At 66.0% G+C, this 9,623-nt stretch overlaps 2 protein-coding genes across 2 annotated transcripts; both read left to right on the top strand.

Moving 5' to 3' along the window:
• The first annotated feature begins 955 nt into the window (after positions 1–955).
• On the top strand, positions 956–7,561 carry FAM131A (family with sequence similarity 131 member A). Its single transcript, XM_055817667.1, is given in 7 exon segments — positions 956–1,355; positions 1,357–1,400; positions 3,019–3,143; positions 4,232–4,325; positions 4,617–4,799; positions 4,985–5,113; positions 5,530–7,561. Coding segments are annotated over 7 exon segments (1,077 nt in total). The 5' UTR covers positions 956–1,299; the 3' UTR covers positions 5,976–7,561.
• A 106-nt stretch (positions 7,562–7,667) lies between these two features.
• On the top strand, positions 7,668–9,518 carry LOC101917280 (heat shock protein beta-7-like). The gene is made up of 3 exons (XM_013297739.3): positions 7,668–7,925; positions 8,704–8,855; positions 9,330–9,518. The coding sequence occupies exons 1-3, from the start codon at positions 7,823–7,825 to the stop codon at positions 9,516–9,518; spliced, it is 444 nt and encodes a 147-aa protein (XP_013153193.2). The 5' UTR covers positions 7,668–7,822.
• The last annotated feature ends 105 nt before the right edge of the window (positions 9,519–9,623 follow it).

Here is a 9,623-nt window from a genome sequence, read left to right on the forward strand (position 1 = left end):
GGATTCCCTGCTAGGGACAGGAGCTGGCCCCCCTTGGGGTGGCTCTGGGCTTTGCCGCGTTGGGCTGCCTCTTGCTGAGTCACCCTGGCTGTGGCCCAGAGGGTACAGAGCAATTAACGGGAGGCTGGTTCCCCAGATCGGAGGCTGAGCGGCCTGAGCTGCAGCCCTGGCAGCACCGATGCTGGGAAGCAGCTGGCAGGGAAAGGCCAGCAGGGCCTGGGGGTGGCTACTGGCCAGGAGCTCCCCATGCTCAGGAGTGAGTAAAGAGGGAGCCCCTTGGGCTGCTCCAGTGCCCTGCTTGCCAAGGGGGAGGGTGGCACCCCATTAGTGCACTCCCGTGCCCCTCTGTGCCAGGGAGAAGGTACCGCAGCGTTAATTGCTGTCAGTAGGTTTCAGAATGAACAGACTCCTTTGGCTGCAGGTTAACCTGTCAGCCTGGCATCGGCGCTGGCCTGGATCTCCTGCAGGGGAGGTCGATGTGGTGCCATCGGAGGTGATGCCTAGGGCCTGTGCCCACCTGTGCACTCCCAGCTCCGCGAGGCGGGACCCCCAGCACCCCAGCACGCGTGGGCTGTGTGCCCTCTCCTGCACGGCGCTGCCAGCCCCTCGGGGCCGGGGGGGGGGGGGGGGGGGCAGGCGGGGGCACAGTCCCTCCGCCTTTCATGGGCAGGCCTGGTGCTGAGGGGTGCCGCGTTGCTGGAGGGTCCCTGGCCCTGCCCCTTGTGCCCCCCGGGGGCTCGCGCGGAGCCGGGGGTCCCTGGGGGCGGTGGTGCCCCGGGGCCGGGCGGGGCGGCGCTGTCCGCGGTGCTGGCACGGCGCTCTCCGCGGTGCCCGGCCTTCCTCTCCCCCTCCTCCTCCTCAGCCCCCTCCTCTTCCTTCGCCCATCCTCCTCCTCCTCCCCGCGCCCCCCTCCTCTTCCTCCATCCCCCTCTTCCTCTTCCTTCAGCCCCCCTGTTTCTTCATCCTCCCCGGCTGCCTTCATCCCCCTTCTCCCCTCTCTCATCTCCCCTTCCTCCTAACCTCCCTTCCTCTTCCTCATTCTTCATCCCACTCTTCCTCCCGCCCTTCCTCCCCCTCCTCTCCCTCCTCCCTCCGTCTCCCCATCCTCCTCCTCTTCCTCCCCATCTCCCTCCCCTCCCTCCCGCCTCCCCCTCTCCCTCTTCTTCCTCCCCCAGCAGTGACGTCTCTCGACGTGCAGCTCCCCGGCCCGGCTCCGCACCGCTCGGGGCTCCGCCACCGCGGCCCGGCCCGGCCCGGCAGCAGCCTCCGGCGGGGCGCGGGCGCTGCCCGGGGCCGCCCATGCGGCCGGGGGGCGATGCGGGCGGCGCGGCGCTGGCGGTAGTGCCCGCACCGGGGCCCCCCCGGGAGCATGGGCTGCATCGGCTCCAAAACCACCATCGGTGGGTGAGCGGCACCAGGCTGGGACCGGGGGGCGGGTCTGGGGACCGTGCGGGATCTGGGGGCATGAAGGCTGGAGGGGGACTTGGGGGAGGGGGGTGCTGGGGGCGCGGGGGCTGTGGGGAGGCTGCTGTAGGGGGCGTGGGGTGATGCAGTGAGGGTGTTGGGGATACGTGGGGAGCTGAGAGGGTCTAGGGGGTGGGGGAGCGGTGTGTGGGGTGCTTTGTGGGGTTTGGGAAGCTATGGGGGCTGGGAGATGTGGGGAGGTATGAAGGTGGGGAGGGGAGCACAGAGGGTTTGGGGGGATACAGGGAGCTTGAGGGCTCTGGAGGACTCGGGTATGTATAGGGGGATGGGAGCTATGAATGGGTCGGGATCTGGGGGCTGGGGATGCTGATCTGGGGCAGCTTGGTGGTACAGGGGGCATGGGGAGATGGAGAGCGAGGATGTGTAGGGGTTGGGGGGGTTGGAGGGGCTGGGGTGCAGTGTTAGGGGAGCTGGTGGGTGGTGTGTGGGGTGCAGGGGGCTGGGAAGGGGTTGTGGGGCTGGGGTGCTTATGGGGGTGTTATGAGTGGGACAGAGGTGTTTGGGGGGCTATTGGAGGAGATATGGGGGCTAGGAGGGGTGGGCTGCAGGGTGTGGGGTGCTGCAGGGGTGCTGTGGGGGTGCCACAGATGTCCTGGGGGTGCTGCAGGAGGGATGGGGGCTGTGACTATGATCCGAAGGTGTTCTGGGAGCTGGGACGGTGCTGGGGGTGTTGCAGGCATGCTGGAGGGTGCTGGGGGTGTTGTTGCTAGAGTGGTAGGGTTGTTGATGCTGGGGCACCACCACGGGGTGCCCCTGCCCACAGCTGGGGGTGGGGGTGATGCCATCTGCAGCTTCCCCGGGAGCCAGGGGCTACCCACAGATAGGGGTTGGCAGGAGCGCTGCTCAGCTCCCCAAATCCCCCCTTACAGCCAGTTTACATCAGCTCGGCCCACCTTGGTGAAGGGGGAATGAGGCTCCTCAGGAATGTCCTGCCTTGGCCATTGGGAACCGGCCTGGCCTAGGGGCCACAGTGACAGGGGACCCTGCCTGGACTCTGTGCTTGGGAGTCAGTGCCCGAGGTGTTGGGGACCCATCCATGTGGGGTGCTGGTGCCAGGGGATTGGGCTGTTGTGGTGGAGGTAGAGTGTGGGTGCTTTTATCCCCCCCTATCCCTTTTTGCTCCTCTCCCTCTGGCCCCAGGGATGTGGAACTGGGAAGGGGGATTTTGGAGATGGTGAAGGAATGCCAGCCCCTCCCCAGCATGGCCCAGTGCCGCCTCTCTCCACGCACCTAGCGCCTGGCCCGCTCCGTCCCCTTCAGCCTGGCCCAGCTGCCCCCACCCCTCCCTAAAGAGCTGCCAAGCCGGGACAGGCGCCCGGTCCCCGGTGCCAGGCTGTGGCCCTGCGTTACCGCTGACACAGGTGGAAGATTTGCCCGGGCTTGAGTCACTTGTGCCGCAGCACCTGGCTGCTCCGGGGCAGCCCTGCAACGCGTTGTGTCTGGTCTCAGATTTGGCGAGAAACTGCTGCCCTGAGGCTGAGGGGGCTGATGTGGGGACAGAGGTGCTGACACTGGCCCTGGCTCTTCCCACAGTGGCTGTGGACACGACGCTGTGCGTGGAGTGGAAGGAGGTGAAAGCACTGTCACCGCTGAGTGCTGCTCGCCCACTGCCCCGCCTGGTGCGCCAGGCCTCCTTCGACAGCCAGGACTTCCTCCAGGTACCACCAAGCCCCACCGTGCCCAGCCAGGGTCCTCGTGTGCTGTACCCCACGGTGGGGCACCTGTCCTGGCCATGGCCGGGGGAGCGGGGGGCTCTGGTGCCCGCTGCTCCGCTGCTCACCCGGCCCTGCCAGCAAGCAGCCGGCTCTGGGGCTGCTCTGACGTCAGCTGCAAGCCGGGCTGTATCCTGGGAGAAATCAGTCCACGGTGCCTCGTTGCCATGGCAATGCAATTTGTTGCGCGCCTCCAAATCCTGCATCGCTTCCCCCGTGGCCATGGGCTTGAGGCCTGGTGCAGCCAGGACAGGCAATGGGGACATGCAGCGGGATGTTCGGAGCGGGCACTGGGGAGCCTGGCCATGGTGGCCTTGCACACGCACATGTGTGTGTGTGTGTGTGCACATGCACAAGCTGGAGAGGACAGACAGTGGCACCAGCTAGCACAGGGCATGCACACGTGTGTGTGTGCGTGTGCACCTGTGCAGGTGTGTACAGCAAGTGTGTGTGTGCGGTACATGCACACATGGATTGTGCACAGTGAGCACACGTGTGCATGTGGTGAGTTCACATGTGCATAGTGAGAAGGGCCCCTGCAGTGAGGGGATGTGTGTGTGTGCATGTGTGTGTAGCAAGTGCACGTGTGTGTTTATGGTCTGTGCATGTCTGTGAGTGTCTGTGTGTGTACACGTGGTTACGTGAGTAGGCACGTGTGTGCACCGAGCACGTCTGTGCGTGTATGTATGTGCATGCACTTATGAGTGCAAGATGTATGTACATGTAACAGCAGCATAGGGGTGTACTAACAGCCTATGGAGGTATGCACACAGGTGCAGGTGTGGATATACCCACTGCCCTACATGTAGTGGCTGTAACCATCCCTCTGCACGCCTGTGCATGTGTGCCTGTAACACATGTGTGTCTGTAACACACGTGTGTGCACAGACACCACCGACCTCATGGGGTGGGCACCAAGCAGGGCTAAGCCTCCTCCCAGGCCATGGGGTTGACAGAGAGGGAGCAGTGGCAGGCAGCAGGGAAGGGGCGGGCAGTGTGGCCCAGGGCTGTGACACCCCTGCCCGCTCCTGCAGGTCAATGTTGAGGATACTGTCGAGATGCTGCCCAAGTCACGGCGCGCGCTGACCATCCAGGAGATTGCTGCCCTGGCCCGCTCCTCACTGCACGGTAACAGCTCGCCTGCCCGAGGGCGCAGGAGTGTGTGTGGGAGCATCCAGGGAAGGGGGGGTCTCCTGTGTCCAAGGGGGCTGAGCCTCTTGGGGCAGGCATTGGGGTCACTCCTCTGGGGTTTGGAGGGCTTAAGGTGTCCCTGGGGTCCCTGGCGGTACCCCAGAGGAGGGCACAGAAGTGTCATGTCTCAAGGGCTGGAGGCGGGGGGTGCTGGGTCCCAGGGTCGTGGGCTCCATGGAGGGGACTCGGGGTGTCCAGGGGGTGCTGACGCAGGGGCACATCTCGCAGGCATCTCGCAGGTGGTGAAGGAGCACGTGACGAAGCCAACGGCCATGGCGCAGGGCCGTGTTGCCCACCTCATCGAGTGGAAGGGCTGGTGCAAGCCTGTGGAGCCGCCAGCTGCCCTGGAGAGCGCCTTCAGCTCCTACTGCCACCTGAGCGAGGGCGAGCAGGAGGCACGCTTCGCTGCCGGTGGGCACCGCGCAGGGCACGGCCAGCGGGCACATCTCCTGCTGCGGCTGGGGGCAGGGGTGGTGGGGCTGCTTGTTCTCATCCATCCACTGGTGCCACAGCACTGTGGGCACAGGGATGCTGGGGCAGGGGGTTGTTGGGGGCACGTCCCAGTGCATGCATGACCTGTGGATGTCCCCTGCCAGGTGTGGCGGAGCAGTTTGCCATTGCTGAGGCCAAGCTGCGAGCCTGGTCATCGGTGGACGGGGATGACTCCAATGACGAATCCTACGATGAGGACTTCATGCCCTCCACAGAGAGTTCCCAGCCCAGCGGTAAGTGCCATGGGGAGCAGGCACCCGCCGTGTTTTAGTGCGGGTGTTGGTGTCCCACTGTTGGTGCCAAGGGTTGAAGGAATGGGGTGCCTGATGCCTGGCCATGCTCCCCAGCCCGGCCACCCCCTTACGAGGCAGGGCCCCTGCCTGGCACCATGGCAAAGCAGTGCCCATGCCAGGGATGGGGAAGCCCTGCAATGTGACACCCTCCCCAGTGCCAGAGCATATTTTGCTTTTCCTTTGGTTGTCACCAGTGCCACACACGCAGCAATTTGCGGGCAAAGGGGGCATGGTGCCTGCTGTGGGGCAGCTCCCCTCCCACTGCTCCCCTCCTGTGGGGCCCAGGGCAGTGGGGACCTGGCAGCCCCTCATGCCATCAGCCCTGGACTGACCCTGCACATCCCGATTCCCTGCAGAGCTGCCCGGCACGGTGCCTGCCAGTGCACTGCTGCGAGACCTACTGCAGGGCCACCTGTGCCAGCTGGGCGTGCGGCACAGCTCCTGCGAGCCCGAGAGCGACTCATCGCACACCCTCTCCCCCGAGACTCTCTGCTCCAGCCTCTGCAGCCTGGAGATGGTGTCCCCCTCCGAACTCACTGCCAAACTGCTGGGCTCCCTTGGGGGCGAGGACCTGCTGCTGCCCAAGCTGCCTGCCCCGGCCAGCCAAAGTGCCTTGCAGGGCCTGGCACGGCTCCGGTGCCAGGACTCCCTCTACTCCGTGTCCTACGCCGAAGCCTGCCTCTCACCCACTGAGGATGAGGTGGTGCTGAGCAAGGACTTCCCACTCCGCCGGAAAGTCTCCGACGTCGCCTCCTCTGGGGTGGCATCGCTGGAGGAGGAGGAGGAGGCCGAAGAGCCCTGATGCCCCCTGGGGTGCCCTGCCTCTCCGGGCGGGGGTCCAGCCCCCCCTGTCACAACCCTCTGGCCGGACCCTGTGCTGGGCGAGGGACAGGCCCTACCGCTGCTCCCCCTCGCTATCGGGGTGCAGGGGGGGGTCGGGAGACCACCGCAGCTCCCCTTCCAGCCAGTGTGCCCCGCCGTGCCCTGGCCCTGCTTGGCCACATCGTTGTCCTCCTGGATTTTTGCATGAGAGTGGGGAAGGGGTGCAGGGAAGGGCTTGAGGGGGTCCGACCTCTGCCCTGATGCCCAGATGTGCCCCCAGAACTGGCAGGACTGAATCAGTGGGGCTGGTTCTTCGCATGTTCCCCCCCAAACCCCACCTGGGCTTCCCTTTCGGGCACAAGCCCCCCCTGCCCCGTTGGCATGGCTGAACCTCTCCGAGCACCCTGTGGTGCCCCCACTCCGTGCCTGGCACCCTCGGCTCGGGGCGGCTGGGGGGGGTTGGGGAGCAGGGGGCTTTTCTCTCCCCAGCCAGCTTTTATCGGACCGAGTTTTAAACTGTGAACTTCTGTCTTGGAGCACAGGGCCAGCGGGGGGGGCGAGGCGCTGTGAATGTGCCGCCGTGTCGGGGGCTTTCTATACTTTTGTACTTGTGGGGGGCTGGCATGGGGAGACTGTGGGGCTGGGTGGGGGCCGGGTGGGCACAGGCCCCCAGGCTGGGGGCTTTGGGCCACCAGTGACAGCACCCCCAAACCAGCACCGCAGCAGGGGGCTCAGCCCAGCCAGGGCCCCTCCGGTCTGCTGTGGGGCAATGTGGGGTGGAGAGAGGGGGGAGGCAGCGGGACTGATGTCCCCATCCCTGAGTCACTCACCCCTAGCAGGGAACCAAGTGCCTACATGAAGGGCAAACAGCCCCCCCATCCTGGCTGGGGGTGGCAACCCGGCTCGGGGGTCCCCAGGGCCGTGCCAGGGGTCCAGGCACGCCGTTTGGGGGAGGAATGCCAGTTTTTTGCCAATGCTTGCGCCCCGCTTCCCGCATGGCACGTGTTCTTGTGGGGCCGCTTGCCCGCTGCATGCTGCTCCTCGCCCAGCCCGGCCACAGCCCCCCCAGCCCCGCACCCTGGGGTGCCCCCAGCACCAGCTATGCCTCTGCTCCCATGCACCCCCCCGCACTGCCCATCAGCCTCCACCGGGCACAGCACCCACTCTCCCTCCCTGCCGCGGGGTGCCTGGCACGGGGCTGGCCCCCCTCTCTCTGCATGGCCAAGCTGTGAGGGGGTGCAGGGGGCAGCCATGCTGATGGGCTCCCTGTCACCTGCCACCATCCCCTTTCTGGGGACAGCAGATGCTCCCCACAGCACCAGGATGGGCTGGGGGGCGCAGGGTGCCTGCAGATGGGGGGGGGGGGGCTATGCTCTGCGTGTGTGTGTGCACATGTGCGTGCGTGCGTTCGAGTGTATGTGCATGTGCACGTGTGTGCATACCCGCGGGAGCTGCCTGAGCCCCCCGTCCTGCTGTGGCGGTGCCCGTGGGGGTGCCCATGGGGTGTCCACACCCCGGCACCCCCCCTCCATCCCGCCAGGTCTCAAATAAAGTCCATCGTGTGAGTGCTGTGGCAGGCACCTCTTCTTGTGGGTGGGGGGCAACTCCTCGCCGGGGGGCCGGGGGTGGCAGGCTGCCGGTGGCGACACGTCCCTCCCCGCGGCCCCGCAGGGTGATGGCGAGGCCTCGGCCCTTATCTCGCATTCCTGGGGCCGGGGTGCCTAATTATGGGCATCTGGTGGTGGCAGGCAGCCGGCCCCCTCCCCAGTGCCGGGGCCCTGGGGGGCGCGGGCAGCAGGAGCCACGGCCTCGCTTGCCTCAGCACCCATGTACCGTGCCTACGGCCAGGGGCATGGTGAGCCCCACTTCGAGGGGGACCGGCGGCACGGACCCTTCGGGGCACGGGCACACGAGGTCTTCGGGTACCCAGGTAATGGGGTGGGGGCGTGGGGGTCCCTGCTACCCCAGGGAGGGCCCCTCCGAGGACTATCCAACTGCCCTGTGCTTGGGCGTGGTGTGGGACACCCCTCAACATAGACCAGGAGGGCTGAGAGGGGAAGCCTGACTGCCCCCCAACTGTCCTACGGGTCTCTGGGCTGTCCTCCAGCCCCCACCCTGTCCAGTCCCTTTGTGCATACCCCCAGGTCCCCAGTTGCCCCCTCCCCAGACCCTTCTGAGCCTCCCAGTGTCCTCAGAACCACCCCCATCCCCCTTTCCCACCCCTCCAGACCTTCCTGGCTGCCCTTATGTCCTCAGCCCCACTGAGCCACAGACCCCTCAGAGTACCCTGCTAGCCTCCCACTTCCCTGTACACACCCAGAGCCCACCAGTAACCACAGTGCACCCCCCAACCCACTCCCCCCGGATTTCCCTGGCTATTCTGTGTCCCCAGCCTCCTGCTCCATTCCCCTGCTGTCCCCAGGTTGTCCAGTGCCCCCCCAGACACCACCCCCCAGTGCCCTCGGGTGCCCCAGATCCCCCGGTGCCTCCTGCTACCCCCAGACTCCCACTCCAGACCACCCAGTACCACCCCATACCCCTGGGGCACCCAGTTCCCCCTGCAACCCTCTAGCACCTCCAATGTTCCCAAACCTCCAGTGCCACTTGCTACCCCCCAGCCACCCCTCCCAGTGTCACCAGGCTTTCCCACACTGCCTCAGCCCCTGGGTCCCATGCCCCTGTGCCTGGTAGCCCCCTGATGCTCACAGGGTCCCCAGGAGCCATGTGTCCCTGCAGCCTGGGCACCTGGGTGCGTGCCCAGGGTGACACCTACCAGGTGGTGGCCGACGTCAGCCAGTTCAAGCCCCCTGACATCGTGGTGACCATCTCCAACTGCCACGTTGCCATCCAGGCTGAGAAGGTGAGACGCCCCAGGGGGACAGCATATCCATTCTGACCCTGCTCTGGCCATGCAGCAGCGGGGGTCCTGCCCTGTGGCACCCTCTCCTGCAGTGAGAGCTAACTGGGAATGGCCCCTGTTGGCACTGGGGTAACTGGGGGCTGTCCTCCAGTGATGGGACAACAGGTAGTTCCTGCTCCACTGCGCCTCTCCTGCACTGGGGTAACTGGGCACTGTCCTCCCTGAGAATGGGGCAACTGGGAACTCCTGCCCCCTTGCATTCTTTGCTGGTGGTGATGGGGCAGTTGGGAACAGTCCTTGCTGGCAGTGGTGTCACTGGTTAACTGGGAACTGCCCTGTTGAGCTCCCTGCTGCAGCTGAGGTGACTGGGAGCTGCCCCATCACTAGCACTGGAGTAACTGGGAATGTGCTGTGCACCACCATGCTGTGCCTTGCCATGCCCTGACCCAGCATGCTGGCACTGCCTCCCCACAGGTGGCTGAGGATGGCACTGTCTGCGACACCTTCACCCACAAGTGCCAGCTGCCTGAGGACACGGACCCGCTGTCAGTGAGCTGCACCCTCACTGAGGCTGGCACGCTGGTCATCACTGCCCAGCGCCATACCAGCACCCGCCCCGGTGAGCCCCCGCAGCTGCTGTACCGCAGCGAGGCCACGCTGTAAGCTGGCGCCGGGTAAGGAAAGGATTCGTGCCCCAAGTGATGCCAACCCTGGCACCATGGTGAGGTTTGGCTGGTGCCCGCTGGCTATGCCCCCTTCCCACCTCCA

The sequence above is a fragment of the Falco peregrinus genome, chromosome 12, assembly GCF_023634155.1.
Source record: "Falco peregrinus isolate bFalPer1 chromosome 12, bFalPer1.pri, whole genome shotgun sequence".
Classification (NCBI taxonomy): domain Eukaryota; kingdom Metazoa; phylum Chordata; class Aves; order Falconiformes; family Falconidae; genus Falco; species Falco peregrinus.

Excerpts from the sequence above, each read along its gene's own strand:
- LOC101917280 (XM_013297739.3), top strand. The coding sequence starts at position 7,823 with ATGTACCGTGCCTACGGCCAGGGGCATGGTGAGCCCCACTTCGAGGGG. Across the intron at positions 7,926-8,703 it reads CGAGGTCTTCGGGTACCCAG|GGTCCCCAGGAGCCATGTGT; the intron begins GTAATGGGGTGG and ends TGATGCTCACAG. Across the intron at positions 8,856-9,329 it reads TTGCCATCCAGGCTGAGAAG|GTGGCTGAGGATGGCACTGT; the intron begins GTGAGACGCCCC and ends GCCTCCCCACAG.